The 14,602-nt window shown below is 42.3% G+C and overlaps 1 protein-coding gene across 2 annotated transcripts in view; it reads right to left on the bottom strand.

Annotated features, from left to right (window-relative positions):
• Window positions 1-541: 541 nt before the first annotated feature.
• Window positions 542-14,602, bottom strand: part of ADCY9 (adenylate cyclase 9) — a 100,347-nt gene continuing 86,286 nt past the window's right edge. For both annotated transcript variants that reach the window (XM_068908066.1, XM_009674661.2), the window contains exon 10: window positions 542-11,724. In XM_068908066.1, the coding sequence (XP_068764167.1) occupies window positions 10,536-11,724 (1,189 nt within the window). In that variant the 3' untranslated portion in view covers window positions 542-10,535. The remainder of the gene's footprint in view (window positions 11,725-14,602) is intronic.

Here is a 14,602-nt window from a genome sequence, read left to right as displayed (position 1 = left end):
AACATCCACACTGTCTGCTAAATAAAACGATAACTATTTTAAATTCACATCCAACTTCAGCCAAAGCAACCTCCTGGCGTGGGAAAGCCTGACCCCCACCTCTCCCCTGCAGCCGAAGCTCTCGCCTGTCTCTCGCAGCAGGGACAGCGCGATGGCTTCAGCAGTGCTGTCACCTGGGCTGCCGCAGAGCACGTTCCCAAAGTCCTTTAAAGCAGTATCAAGATGAGCAAAAAGCAGGAAGGATTCTTCTTCTAAACCACTATTGAGAACACCAAGGTCATCTACCACCAACCAACCGTTAAGGGGGCAGCAGGTCTACGTTTTGGGCTATAATTCCTTTAGCACTTAAGATATATATATGCCTAATCGAAAATGAACTTAGTGGTTTCATGATTTGTCAAAGAAACATTGTAAAAAGCCAGATCCAAAACAAAGGATTCAAAAAACGTATGTTCCAAACTGTTGTTCTTCGAAACAATGGGCAAACGGCACAAGATTCCACTTGAAGTTGTGCTGAAGCAAAAATAAAAAAGCAAACAAATTTTAAGTTGACATACTGTATTGTGAATTACTTTCTCAGCTTTTCTACATCTAAGATAGCGTGAAATGATCTGCGATACAGTAAAACAGTTTAATACACAATTGATTACAGATCCGGAGTAACGAGTCAAAGATAATATGCATTTTATCTATATACATATATAGCTTAATATTTCACAGATACAACTTTCTTCCATTTCTGTTTTGTCAACAAAGCATATGCAGAATATTTACAATTAAGTTGCCGAAAGGAAGCCCCGTCCCCCTAGCAAAAGTTACCTGGCAGAAGTTCCCAACTGCCCCGTGTAAGTGTTTGTAAACAGCCCGTTTCCGTCTTTTTGCAAAAAGGGAGGGGAGAACGTAGTGTGATGATGGGGTCTGCTGGGGATGGAAAGAAAAAGAAACCAAAGACATCGCGAAGAAACAGTTTCCAGCTAACCTGGATGCTTTAAAACGTGTTCATTCTCTCTCTTTTTTTTTTTTTTTTTAATTTTTAAACTGGAAACTGTTCTCAATTAATGTTTAACACTTTCTGTGCAATTTCCGTGTGTGCTTGAGCACGGACAGGCGGTGCTAGAGTCTCGGGTAATACTGTAGAGGCAGCTTATAAGGAGGGCAGGTAACGGTCTGGAGTCTCTGTCGACTCCCAGGTCTGCCACACTGCCAAGCAGAGCACAAGTTACGGCTTGGCCAAACTCGCAGCTATTTGTTAAACAAAAGCAAACTCCGAAGTGAGATTCTCACTTCCCGAAAGAATTGCTCGCAGGCGGCTTGTGATCAGGTAACGCTCCAACCAGGCACCACAGCGCTTTACACGCAGCAATTGCTTCTATAGTGTCACGTACAGGTGTAACACTGCAGAAACTAAGGTACGAAAATCCCCAGGCTAAACCCAACCCGGCCCGGCCCACCGCGCGGCTCCGGTGCGGTCCCACAGCAGTGTCTGCATTTCTAGTGCACGTTTTTAATGTCCAGCTGAAATGTACTCGCAGGAAAACGTAAAACAAAACCAACAGGCGAAGAGGGAAGACGCACTTACAAAGTCGTTGAACAAAGGCGCAATTAATTAGCGAGCGGGCGGAACGGGGATTGTCTCAATCCATGGGGACAGAGGGCCGCTGCCCAGCGCGCGAAGCGCAGGCGTCCGTGCTCTCCGTAAACATCCACGAGCTCAGCAGCTGAGCGGGGGATCCCACTTGCGGCGCTACGGCGAGCAAAGCCCGCTTGCGCCCGGGCCCCGCCAGCCCTCCCGTGCGCAGGACCGCAGCCGCCGCGGCCGTCCCCGCCTCCGCGCTCCCGCACCCAGAGGAAAGCCGCACTCCTTCCCGCGGCACCGGCGTTCCCACACAACCCGCCTCGCTGCCTTCTCCTTCTCTCAGCGCAGCAGGACTGCCAAGGGACAGGGGCGGGAAGGCAGCAGCCAGTCCTCACCTGCCGTATGTGCAACTCTTTATGCTGAGTTAAAAACACCGATTCAAGGGAAGAAGGAGCTTTGAAGATAAACCCAATATAGAGAAAGTCAAGCCAGCGCTGTGGGAGTTAGATGGCTTTCCTGAGAGCACAAGGGGGGACGCGCTTCTGTGCGTTCCTCGTGAATTCAGCGAGTGTGGCCAAGGTCCGTATCGTCTTTGGATACTGTTGTTACCGCCTCACAAACGGGAGGCATCCCCGCCGAGCGTACAAATTCTCAAGCGCTCAGCACAAACTTGCAACTGCGTTTTTGTCTCTGAACAGATGTCAGCGCTAGTTAAGGCTCTTGGCTTTAAAGAGTTTATTACTCTGGAAGTTTAAAGCTGTGTTCTCAATAGGGTGCAAGGCCCTGTCTCAGCATGGGTGTACCACCATGGCCTCGGAAAACTAGAAGTAACAATTTAGGATGTTAAATTAGGCGGAAGGTTACTCTAGCAACTGTACACACCAAACACGCTACAAAAGTACGACGGTGGTGGTATGACTGTCCTAGTACCTGTGTGGCGGCTGAACTCCGTTTCGGACAACGATACGGAACGGATCGCCGCAATATTGCAAAAAACCCTCCTTCGGACAAATTGCTAGCAGGCAACAGCAAGATGAAAATATAAAGCTAACATCACAAATTACAAGTGAAATCAAAGGCAAAGTTTCAAGGATGGTCGATAGTTTCAAAGGGGCAACCACCTCCCGCAGGCGCGTAGCCAGGAACAGGCACGCGCGCCCACCAACACACGCACGCCTGGTTTCACCGTACCACACCCTGAGCTCTTATCTCTCTCAAGACATTGGTAAAAACCGCCTTTGAATTGCAAACTAGTATTTAGCCAATACATGAAGCTAGAAATAAGTGAACATATTAATAGCTAAGGGAGAAAACAAAAGTCCTTTAGAGAGTTTACTTGGACATCATCTGCTTCACGTTTCTCAAAATGCTCAAATTATGGACACGCACAAACCACCGCTCTGACAACGATCACTTGCTGGAGGCTCAGCTTTGACTTTCACTGCATATAATCGCTAATGTCAGCTATAAATGACAAACCAGTTAGAGCAGCACTGATTAAAGAGCTGAAAATTATAATTTTAATAACTGTTCCCGCGTTGTTACCCTCTTAGCGGTTCTTAAGATTCACCGAACACGGCAACTCCTAGAGATTAAAATACGTGTTGCTATAGCGAGTCAAAAACAGTGAAAGGACAGAATAAAACACATACAAAAGACGACTGAAGGCTAAAACGCAAAAACCAGACAGAGCAGCCTAAAAGTCTCTTTCCGTAGTTGTAAAACGCAAGCGACAGCTTCCTTCCCACTGCTTCGCGGCTCGGAGACCTGCGTGTGAAAGAGCTGCTGAAAGGACACGCAGCCTGTTGCGTCTGCACTGGCTTGTGGCAAAACGCGTTGCGCCGTCCTTTGCTCCTCACCACGCTGGGGTTAGGCCACTCGCCTACAGCTACAGTCAGGAACTAGGAAAAAAGCTTTAAGTATCTTCTAGCAATCGATTTCTTCCAGAATAATCCCCTTTCTCAAAGCCTACCGGCAGCTCTCCCACAGAAGTAGCACACATTTGTATACATGTCGCATAACCAGTTAACTCAGCTGAAGACAAAATTTAACTCCCCTGGCAAAGACTTAAAAATGGTTTTATATGGAAAACCGTCATTATTTTTTTCTGCCAGTTTTATACTTGTTTCTCTCCGTGCATATAATGCACCTCCTAACTCTTTCCCACAGCCCCGCTGGCGGTTAAGGCAAAACATATTTCACACGAATTTCAGTTTCTGCTTGAGCTTCTTCAGAGTCTGACATTTGGTTTTAAACAAACTCAAATAAGATAAAGATAACAAGCTCCTGACAAGATAAGAAGCTTTTCATTGACAAAATAACTCCTTCTTACCACTGTGAGAGGACAGAGTTCGGAGGGTAGGATTAAAGCAGACTTAAAGAAAAAAAAAAACCCATCCATTTTAAGGCTCCCTCATCCTACCATGGAAAATAGCGAATTCTTAAGCCTACTGGGAAAGAAGGGCTCTGCTTCATACCTGATAAACCTTCCTGTACTTCAGCCAAGCAAAGACATCAAACCTGGAAATTAAAGATCAGTCTTCAAAACAACCTGCCATCTCCTTTCATGGTCACCTTCTCTTTTTTCTCAGCGATTTTGCTGAGCTCAGTCTTGTGCATGATGTTATACGCTTGTCCCGTATTTTGCCACCTGATTAGCAGGCCTCGTACTACTTCTAGAAGAGGACAACACAATGGTAGCTTTGGACATGGAAACATCTACATTTTCAGATTGATAGTTAAAAATCAATTGAATTGTTTTTTTTAACTATGTCAATGTATTAGTGCAGTACAGTTTCTTTATGCCTGATCTCCTGACCTGGAAGCATGTATGTTATTGTATAGCATGCTTCTTGGGCTGTCTATGCTTGCACAGCCAGGAAAAAAAAAAAAAAATCTATCATTACATTGTATCCCATGCTGGCCACACCATATTTTTACAGGCAGGCCTTGGTATTCCGCCTCCAAAGTTTCCTCTACTGTGCGTTTTAGCAGAAAATGATCTATGATTTCACAGCTCAACTGAAAATCTTCAGACCATTGGACCACTCAAACTAAACACCTAGAGGGCTACGGTTTGTCTGCAGGAAGTAGTGTTTAATGGATATAGTTTCCAACTTATTTTTTACAGGACTTTGCAAAATTCTACAGCCACTGGTTGTTGAGACTATTCTTAGTAATAATGAATAGTAATTCAGTTTTTTTCCCTTAAACGTTGTCCCCCTGGTAACCCAAACGACGACTGTTACAGCCTACGTAGAGATCTTAAAGAAGAAAAAAACATTTCTTGGAATAAATGACTTTCCTGCACGAATTCTCTGAACAATTCGCATGTTCCACACATAGTCAGCTAAGTCTCAGAAATAACCTGAGACCCAGACTGGGTCTCCCTGGCTGCCTGCGCATCCAGGCTGAAGTACTATAGCTCACTGCTATATAGTAGTATGGGACACTTCCGTCTTCAGCATCGGCTGTTTTTCCTGCTGTTCGAAAATAATAGTCTTTTTACAGTCAAATCATCCCTGTGACATCTTCAGCAACTGAGGAAGTCATATCAATTAAGAGTTGATGCATTTTTAGAAGTTTCATAACATTTAACTAATACCGTCTTTAACTGAAAAAAGGAGCCATCTGCATATGACCGGTCAGCTCTCTACCGGCTCAAGAATCTCTGGGATGGACAGCAGACTTGTATTTCTGAAGCTTTCCACCGTGGAAAGTAAGCAGAATTGCTCTTTTTTTTTTGTTTGACCACACTCCTTTTCAAATAACAACCGTCCCCACAATATAATTTTAAGCCAAGAGGCCTCAAACTTAGAGAACGAATGAAGTACGCTCCTTCTGTAATCCTCCTCGCTTTCCACAGGCCATTTCCACTGTCTGAGAGTGCTCTGATAGACAAGGACCCTTTTCAACTCTGCTTCGGTGAATTCCAGCACCGCTAACAGTTTCACTTGATTTTATTTCTTATTCTCTTCTGCTTTTGTACGCTTCCTAAGACTCAGGATAACAAACTTTTTTGGTGAGATGAAAATTTTCTTTTAACAGAATTCTTCAGTTTAACTATTTGGACGTGCCGGCTACTCTTCTCTATCTTCTGTTAAGCAGCTTAGCAATAACCCAAGGAGAAAGGTGCAGCTGCGACTGGGCAAATGTATTAGAACAGAAATATCAAAGCAAACTTACTGTTGCCCTTTATAGTAGGAAAAACAGAGAGAGGCAAGCAGCAGTCAGAGCAGTGGAACTGGTGAGGAAAACCTATGAAACCATGACCTGACAATAACAGAATTCAAACACTGCTGCGAAAAACAGGAGCTCTAGTCTCGTAAAGGCGAGGAATAGGGAGGTGAGAACCTCTCCCCACATCCCGTCCTTACAGAACACACAAGACTGCAGCACAAAAGAAGTGTGAACACAGGCACTATCTTTAAATTTGGCAAAAAAAACCACAAGCCACACAGGAAGCTGATCAGATTATAACCAACTTCAGGCATTCATAGTCTCTTCAGTGCTCTGCAACATTGGAAAATAAAGACCAGAAGTTAATAACTGCTCACCTTCAACATTTTTTTTTCTAATGCAGGAGCTGAACATGGCACTCACTAGAAACCTTAAAAGTTCTAAAATTCAGAATCAAAGTTTTAGAAACAAGTCAGAGTTCAGCAATTTTAAAGTGCTAGACACCCTAAAAGCTTGGTTCTTTAATCAAGAATTAGCTCTTCTTCACCTAACGGCTTGTATATGTACAATTTTTGTTAATAGTGCCTTTCATTTTTCTTCTGAGAATCCTGTTTTCTATGTTTTGGGCCTAACGTAAGAGTCTCCAACCTTCCCCCCCCGCCCCCATAAAGCCATTTCCCTGTTGCCAATCAGTGCTAACCTAACTCTGGGTGAAGTTTTGTTGCTTACCTGTTGGAGAGTCCATCCTCTCCACCCCTGTATTGACCCCTCCAAACCCTGATGTACTCTGTATTAGAAAAGAGCAGCAGGAAAGCAGAGAGCCAGCTTGCACCTTTACCAATCTCTGCTCAAAGCACTTAGGACACTGGGACTCTTAGGTTAGGCAAAAGGGAATAATCCTAAATTCTGGGCAGCAGAAAGCTCGCTATTTAAACTTTCTGTTGAGAGCTCAGCTTCTTGATTTTGTATCTACACCGCATTAAAAAAAAAAAGACTCAAAACCTTTGAAGAACGGCAAAATCAGAAGCACCAGAAATAAATAAATGGAAAGACCATTTACTTTTTTAAAATGAAAAATCAACTCAGTTTCACTGAAGTAGCTGTGAGAAAAAAAAACATTTTTGTGTGCTAGCAGCAGGCTAAGATGACACTGCGGAAAATAATCTAAGCTCTAGAACAACTCCTGTAAGTGAATCGTGGCAGAAGGCAATAACTGGACTAGCTAACATTCAGCAGTCTTCTCCCCGGATAATTTTGAAATGATCAGTATTAGGACATCCTAAAAACAGAAGCACAGTGCAACAATGCACTGACTATGCTTGCAGAATACGCTACCGGTTATCTGGCCAGCTCTTCAACTTTTACACTGCGTTTAAACAATTGGGCTGGCGCTAACAGAACAAGCTCAAAAGATATTTTAATGAAATTAACTTTGATCATGGTCTCCTGCAAGCGAACGTGTAACACGGCTGCCTTTGGCTCTGAGGAACACAGAGATGCCATTAGAAACGCCCATGGAAAAATTTTTGCAAGGACTGGCACATCTTTTGAAAGGCGTAAAAGGTAGGTGTGAGGGTTCAACTCCCATTGTTTTTCAATAGAAAATAGGTATCTGCTTGCTCCTTGTGCCTTTGAAAAATCTCGCTGTTCAAACTTTCTGTTGAGAGCTCAGCTTCTTGATTTGGTATCTACACGGCATTAAAAAAAAAAGACTCAAAACCTTTGAAGGAAGAACGGCAATCTCTACAGTTGAAGTTGTTAAATGTTTGCTGCTGTTCCAGTGGCAATAAGCAAACAGAGGTATGACTCGTTACTCAACTTTTCATGGCTGCTTTCCAATTTTAAGGCAGAGTAACGTTGCCTGCAGTCAACTCCTCTACGTAGAACAAATCTGTTCCAAGAGCAGACAACAGCCCTTGAATTCAGTGTCCATTAGTATTTATGTCCTCGATCACTTTATCTGCTTAGTGCCAACAAAGAAGAGGCCCTGGGACTTTTTGGTATGCTGATGTTACCAGAAAACTAGAAATACTCCCCCCCCCCCAGCACCATACCATGATCAGCAAGAGAGCTTTATTTGTTTTATAGGCCAAAGGATGAGGCCTTTGTATTACGCAGTGCATTAATTCAATAATTAAAGAAAGGCGCTCTCAGTCCTGGGCCCTACTCCAGTACCTGCAGTACACTGTTCCTTTTTTCAGTCACCACGTGCAAACCCCTCTCACTGGACGTAGGACTGTTGCTGGTGGAGGTCTAGTTATTGTGCGGCATTTAACACGAGAGAGAAGTGGGCACGTCTTGATTGAACTTTGCCAGTATACACAGCTGATCAACGAGCGCGAAATGCTATTTTACCACTGGAGCTAGCTGTCTCTTTAAAATCAGGAAAAATAAGTGAAAGGCAAAAAGAGTTTAACAACCTTGAGACACCTAATATAACACTAGCAGGCATGTAAACAATTCTAGACAATGTTGACGCCTCTACTGTAAGAAAAGAAATACTGACACACACTGAAGTAACTGAAACAAAAATCCTAAAAAGGGTTTCAAGAATACATTCTTTGGATGCAAGAGGTATTTGCAGAGTTATACTACCTGAAAGTTGGAAGTGCAACCCAATAAGAAGGGGCGGGGGAAAGGGACTAGTTTAAATCTACCGACAAGGAAGGCTGTTGTAGAAATGTGCATTAAGAAAAACATTATATTGTTGCTTGTCAGGAGCAGCCCCAAATCAGGCTTACAGCATCTATGACAAAAGGGTAGGGGGTTGAATACCCAGTATTTTTTGTGTGCTGGGAGACTGAGCAAGTAAGATTCATTTTAAATAAGCTTCCATGTCCAACTCAGTTTAAAGATGCATATACAGCAGCTTTTCTGAGAACAGTGTACAGAATCTTGTTTAATGTAATTGAGATCCAAAAATCTTATAGACTGACATTTGACAAAGGCTTCGAGAGCTCCGTGCTCTCCATGGAGTGTAGATGGATCTCACATAGCTGAATAGGAACTTCACAACGTATATATTTATTATAACTCAAACTCCACAAAGTCACACCGGGAATAAAAAGAAGTATCCATATATTCTGCTTTCAGTTCAGACGGAAAGAAATAATTAGAAAACATATCAATACGCAGACAATACAGCATTGCATTTCACCAGCTTTTCCCTGGCTAATGAACTTATTTTGGGCACAAAAAGTTCTTTCATTCCATTTGGCGTCGGAAGGAGTTGGCTAAACTGGAATAACTGAATAATTAATATTATCCAAAGCAGGGCATCAAATGTAAGTGAAAGAGGTGATGGAAGCATGCAAAGGGAGGACTGATCTAGTCTAAGGCTGCAATCCTGCAGCCACCTCTGTGCAAAGAGATTCCTGTGCTCATGCAGATCCTTGGTCACAGGGATCCACACAAAGTCGTCTTGTAGGGCTGGGCAGTTATTGTGCTTCTCAGCTCACAATAAAGGACTCTTTCCCTATTCCTGCTTTCAGCGGCATACAGGGAACACGCTGTTCTATTCCCTGCTGCAAAAGCACAGTGTAGGGGGCAAATCCTGAAAAATATTGTGCAGCACCATTAATTCAGTACAGAGGGAAGCTGGGATCCTCAATTGCGTTTGGTGGCTTCGGAAGTTTCTCCAGCTTTGAAACAAATATTGCCTAAGTAACATCCTCACAGTGGTTGGTAGTTCAAAGAGGCTGAAACACTACTGGACTTCTTATTACTCTTATTAAACCAACTAACAGCTCACCTCTCCTAATCCCCTCCACAAAACCCAAACAAAAATAGAAATAAAATAAATAAATAAATAAAGGCATTCCCAAAACATTTATTTAGCTTCTCTCTCTCTCTCAAATCAGACCAGCTTTCGAGATACCAACTTCACCTACCTTCGCAAATTCAGCTAGGGTGCGGAGCAAAATGAAACTGTTTTAGGTGCTTAAGACCTGAATTGTAACACTCTGCGGTCACTTCTCTGCTTTTGGAACCCTGTCCTGAGAGTTGGTGAAGTCCGAACTCCGATTCCATTCCCACGTGTCAACAAGTCATTGGCTATACGGAAAACAAGTGTATCCAAAGCACACCATGGCACATTAAGTTTGAGGAAAGCATTGGTACAGGAGAATAAAACTACAGCAGTTGTTCAGCCAACTCTAACTAAACGTTAAGCCACTGCAGAACTCCTCCTCCAGCCCAACATAAAGGAAAATTGTGTCACCCCCTTGCCAAGACATTCTTTTGTGGTACGTTACTGGCACTTTATGTCAGTCTTGTATGGTAGATACATGCACATTTGTCTGTGTTTACATACAAAAGGTCTGAAAACGGTAAAATATTGTTCAGATAGATATAAAAAACCCAAGGAGTTGCATTAGGCAAAAAAAGTGTTTTGTGAGAAACAACAATAAAAATGATATAACCACAGCTTTTCCTTTCTTTAAAATTAGATAAATACCCAAAGCTATGATTTCACTTGGGGCCTCTGTACCTTGACAGGGAGTTCAGTGGAGTATATCTGAAGGCACTTAATATCCTCTACTCAGCTGAAAGATGGCTGCACAGGGAGCTGGGGAGCTTGGGATGGGATCTGGGGCATGGAGGAAAGAGATGGATGAAAACAAGCCCTGAAGAACTGTGATCCACACAGCATCAGGCACTGAAATGAAAACAAACGTACAACCCAGGTGTTGAGAAGGTCTCTCTTCAAAAAGAAAACTGCCAATTGCAAATGTCTTTGTGTTTCTATTGACAGAGCACTTCATGCAACTCTGACAGTGCATCATACACTCTTAGAGATATTTAGCTTTGCCAGTTCATTGACCTCCTCAGGTCCTGCTTCCTCACAGTCAGTCTTCTCTGCAGCTTTGCCAAACCTGCACCTCTCTTCTGCTTTCAATGAATCTTTCTGGAGCTTCTTGGAGGAAGGAAGTATGTCCTTGGTTTCTGAGTTATCTGTGCCATGGGCTATCTTATCAGAATTCTGTACAGAAGGCACCAGGTTGGCAATCTCATCCGTCGGAGATCGCCCAATGCTGCCATCCACTTGAACCCGAATGTCTGGAGATATAGACAACTGGTGATGTGGCACAATCCCATTGTCCATGCATTTTGGGTAAAGGTAGGTCTTCATCTGACCTTTCCCCTTCACATTGACTGTCCCCCTATAATCAAAGTCATACCCCATCTTGTTTAGGATGCGGTAGCTTTCCTCACTCACCTGTATACGACATTCTACGCCAGTGGTGTCCATTCTGCTAGCTATGTTCACAGTGTCACCCCAAATGTCATATAACAACTTGGTGGTGCCGATGACCCCAGCAGTGAGGGGGCCGTGGTTAAAGCCAATCCTAAGTTTGAAATTAAACCACAGCATGTTGTTGTTGAAGTCATCCACCACTTGCATCATTTCTTTGGCAAATTCAAAAAGGGTCTGCAAATGTCCATGTGGATGGTTGTTGTCTTGACACTGTGAGGTGTTTAGTCCTGAGGCAGCCATGTAAGTCGCCCCAATTGTTTTGATTTTCTCAATGCTGCTGTAGTGCGGTTTGCTTAGCAGCTCATCGAAATCCCCAATCAATTCGTTCAGGACTCTGTAGCACTCTTTGCCTCCTTCGTAGTTCTCTTCGTAGAACTCACTGAAGTTCACAATACTAGCAAAGATCACCCCGCCACTATCGTGGTTTTTGGAATAGCTCTGGGAAACCTTCAACTGCTCAGCCACGTGATAGGGAATAATATTTCTCAGCAACCAGTCAGCTTGATCCCTCATGCTCTGAATTTTGGTGCGATGAAGATCAGCCTCTACATCTCCATGGTAGTGGAGGCGGTAACTAACTTCAAACTCTCGATTCAGAAACCAAACCAGGAGAAGAAGGAGGAAGAAAACCAATATCACTTCCTGACCAATGAGGTCTGCAGGCCTCCTGATGTCACTCGGCACTGAGCTGTTGCATGGACTCTTTCTGGAGCTGGAAGCAGAAGAAAGCAAAAGAACGAGAAAGAACAAAATACAGAGTTAGGGCACTGTAATTTCTACCCTGCAGTTGGAAATCCTTTGCTGAAAACAAGTGTAGGAAGTGTAACATTCCGTATTAAATTACAAAACATGCTCTGATAATTTTCTCTGCTGATAAACATGCTGTAGAAGTAATTTTCACCTTCAACTTACGGAGTACTTCCTTAAAAGGCTATCATCGGTTGGGTTCAGTGACACAGAAATTGCCCAGCCTTTCCATTAGTCCTAGTCTAAGGACTTCAACAAGGAAAGAGTTTTTGTTATTTATAACTAAATAAATGAAAACCATTATATCCTATATTTTATATATAAAATACATATTTTATATATTTATACATATATAGCTAAAATATACTACACAACTTTTATAACGTCTGTGTATATAGATACATGTGTGTAAGTGTATCTCTGTGTATAGGTGTGCATGCATGCACGTGTGTGTGTGTGTGTGTGTGTGTGTGTGTGTGCGTGCGTGTGCGCAAATTATGTGGAATTTATTTCTTTGTATTACCTCCCATATTCAGAAATACCTACTTTATACTCTCAAAACTTTTCCCTTGTCTCTTCATCAAAGACCAATAACCTTTACTATGTGCCTTTAACGTTAACATATCAAGGCTCTGGAAGAAGAAAACTGTGTCACAAGATGGAAAACTGCGTCACTTCACGGAAAATACTGTCACCTGCATGAAAGCAGGAAATATGGAGCTCTGGCTTAAACATCTTTTGTACATTATAGCCATTTAAGCTTTTTATGGGGGAGACAAAGTATCTCAGAGCGTCAAGATAAAAAACATTCAGCGCTCACATAGGTTGAGAGCCATATTTTGAATCCCTTTGATTGCTTGTTGACTGCCTGTGCAGATTAAGAAGCACGGATGTAGTAGGCGTCCAGTGCCAAACCACCCGTAACAAGCAGATACCAGCAGTCTGTGCAATCTAAACTTTCTAGAGAGCTGTGAAGATGCAAATTCAGTCTGAGAAGACCCCACCTATGCAGTCCTAGAAACCAAGTCTAAACCCGGATGGATTGGTACACAGGAAATTTACAGATTTCTGGAGTCACTTAACTGCAATATTTTCAAAAAAACTTATAGCAAAGCATAAGATTTGACATGGGCAGACACATGCTGAGATTATTCAAGTCAAGAGATGACTTGATAAGCAAAAGCGTCACACCAAGCTTTCTCCTCAGAATACATCTAGCCTTAACTACACAGGTTGCCTTTCTACACAGTAGAAAGGCAACCTCTTTCTCAGTGTCTCTCTGTATTCCTCTTACAAGGGTATGTTAGCAAAAGAGATTAAAACCCAAAGCACAACAGTAGCAACAGCTGGAGCAGAGACTTTCAATTTGCTTCTGTAACATGTGAAAATATTTCTAGGTTCAATTTCTTTCTTTATATCCATGAGGGACATGCTTCCATTCATGAAATCAAAGCAGATATTTTGACAACTGAGCCATACTACAGATCTAATTTCTTTTTCTGAATATTCATTCTCGAATGTCTGACTGAGAGCATAGCCAGAAAGGTATGCTACAGCAAACACAAGGCACTGTTGTGATAACAAATGAATACATGCAATTCCCTGAAAACATCTGTATGGGTTACGGTCTTTCTTTGCATTTGTATCTATTGGCTTTATCATAGTAAAGCTATCAGAGGAAAAGCTTCCTGCAAGTTAAATATTTACAATAGAGAATTTATAGGTCGAACTTCAGATTCAAGATAAGACCGCATGTGGTCATTAACATTTCTGTCATTCTGCTGGAACTTACTCCTTTTGCTATCAACCAAAAACATCCTTCTCCCAAGAGAGGTGAAGCTACATCCATTTTATTGGTTTGACATTAAAAAGACAAGAGGGGAGAATGAGAGGAGGATACTATTCCCAAGCCACAGAAGAGGTCGCTACAGTCAAGTTCCAGCAATTATTAGTACGTTATTGTAGGAAGACTCCTTCCTTTCTCCCTTAGGACTATTTTTCTCAATGGAACCTCTGTTATGAACCTACTCATTTTCTACCTAGAAATACAATGAATCTGAGATTAAAAACAAGGCTAAATTATTAGTGACTAGAATGGTAGCAGTTCCTGAAATTCAATCCCTGCAACCTATTTTGCAGACAGCAAAAAATTGCCCCAATTTCCTGGGCTTAAAAACAAAATAAAACAAAGGGAAGAAAAGTAAATTTTGAAAAGAAGTATCATAAAATGGTTTTATTTCGTTCTTTTTAAAAGGAATTGAACGGCAGCAACAAGTGCTCTTTGGCTGAAAGAAGCAGCTGCTGACGCCTAAGGCAGTGCATCCCATCATTTTGGAACCAGGTAGCTGTGGATTTTTGGTGTGATAAACGCTTCCAAAACAGATAAATGTTTTCACCAAACCACAGGAAATAAGGTTCTTGGTTAGATTTTCTCAAACTTAAGTGAAATGATAGATGCTATAAAAAGTCTGAAAGCTGAAGTAATTTAACTCTCTCCAAGGAGTCAAGGAAAGATACCCTATGGCAAAAAAGGTAGGTAAGGATATGGCTTAGATGAAAATAAGCAGCTTTAGTGGTACATGGACAATAGCTGCAAACAAAGCACTCTCCTGCTGAAATTCAGTAAATTAAAATCCACATGAGAATCTCCAACTTCAACCCAAATGCCAGAATTTTTGTCAGTAATAATGATGGTTTTAGAAGGAACTGAGGCAAAGAGTTCTGATGAAACGCAACAGAGAAGCGTAGCAAGTGATTGTAACCACCACGCTGGGGCTAATTTTGATTTTTTTAATTTAGGGTTGTAGTCTATGGCCAAAAACGTGATTCAGAGTTGAGGTTGC

Source organism: Struthio camelus, chromosome 15 (assembly GCF_040807025.1).
Source record: "Struthio camelus isolate bStrCam1 chromosome 15, bStrCam1.hap1, whole genome shotgun sequence".
In the NCBI taxonomy this organism is placed as follows: Eukaryota; Metazoa; Chordata; class Aves; order Struthioniformes; family Struthionidae; genus Struthio; species Struthio camelus.
The sequence above is the reverse complement of the archived record's forward strand: the minus strand, read 5'-3'. Positions and strand labels throughout refer to the sequence as shown.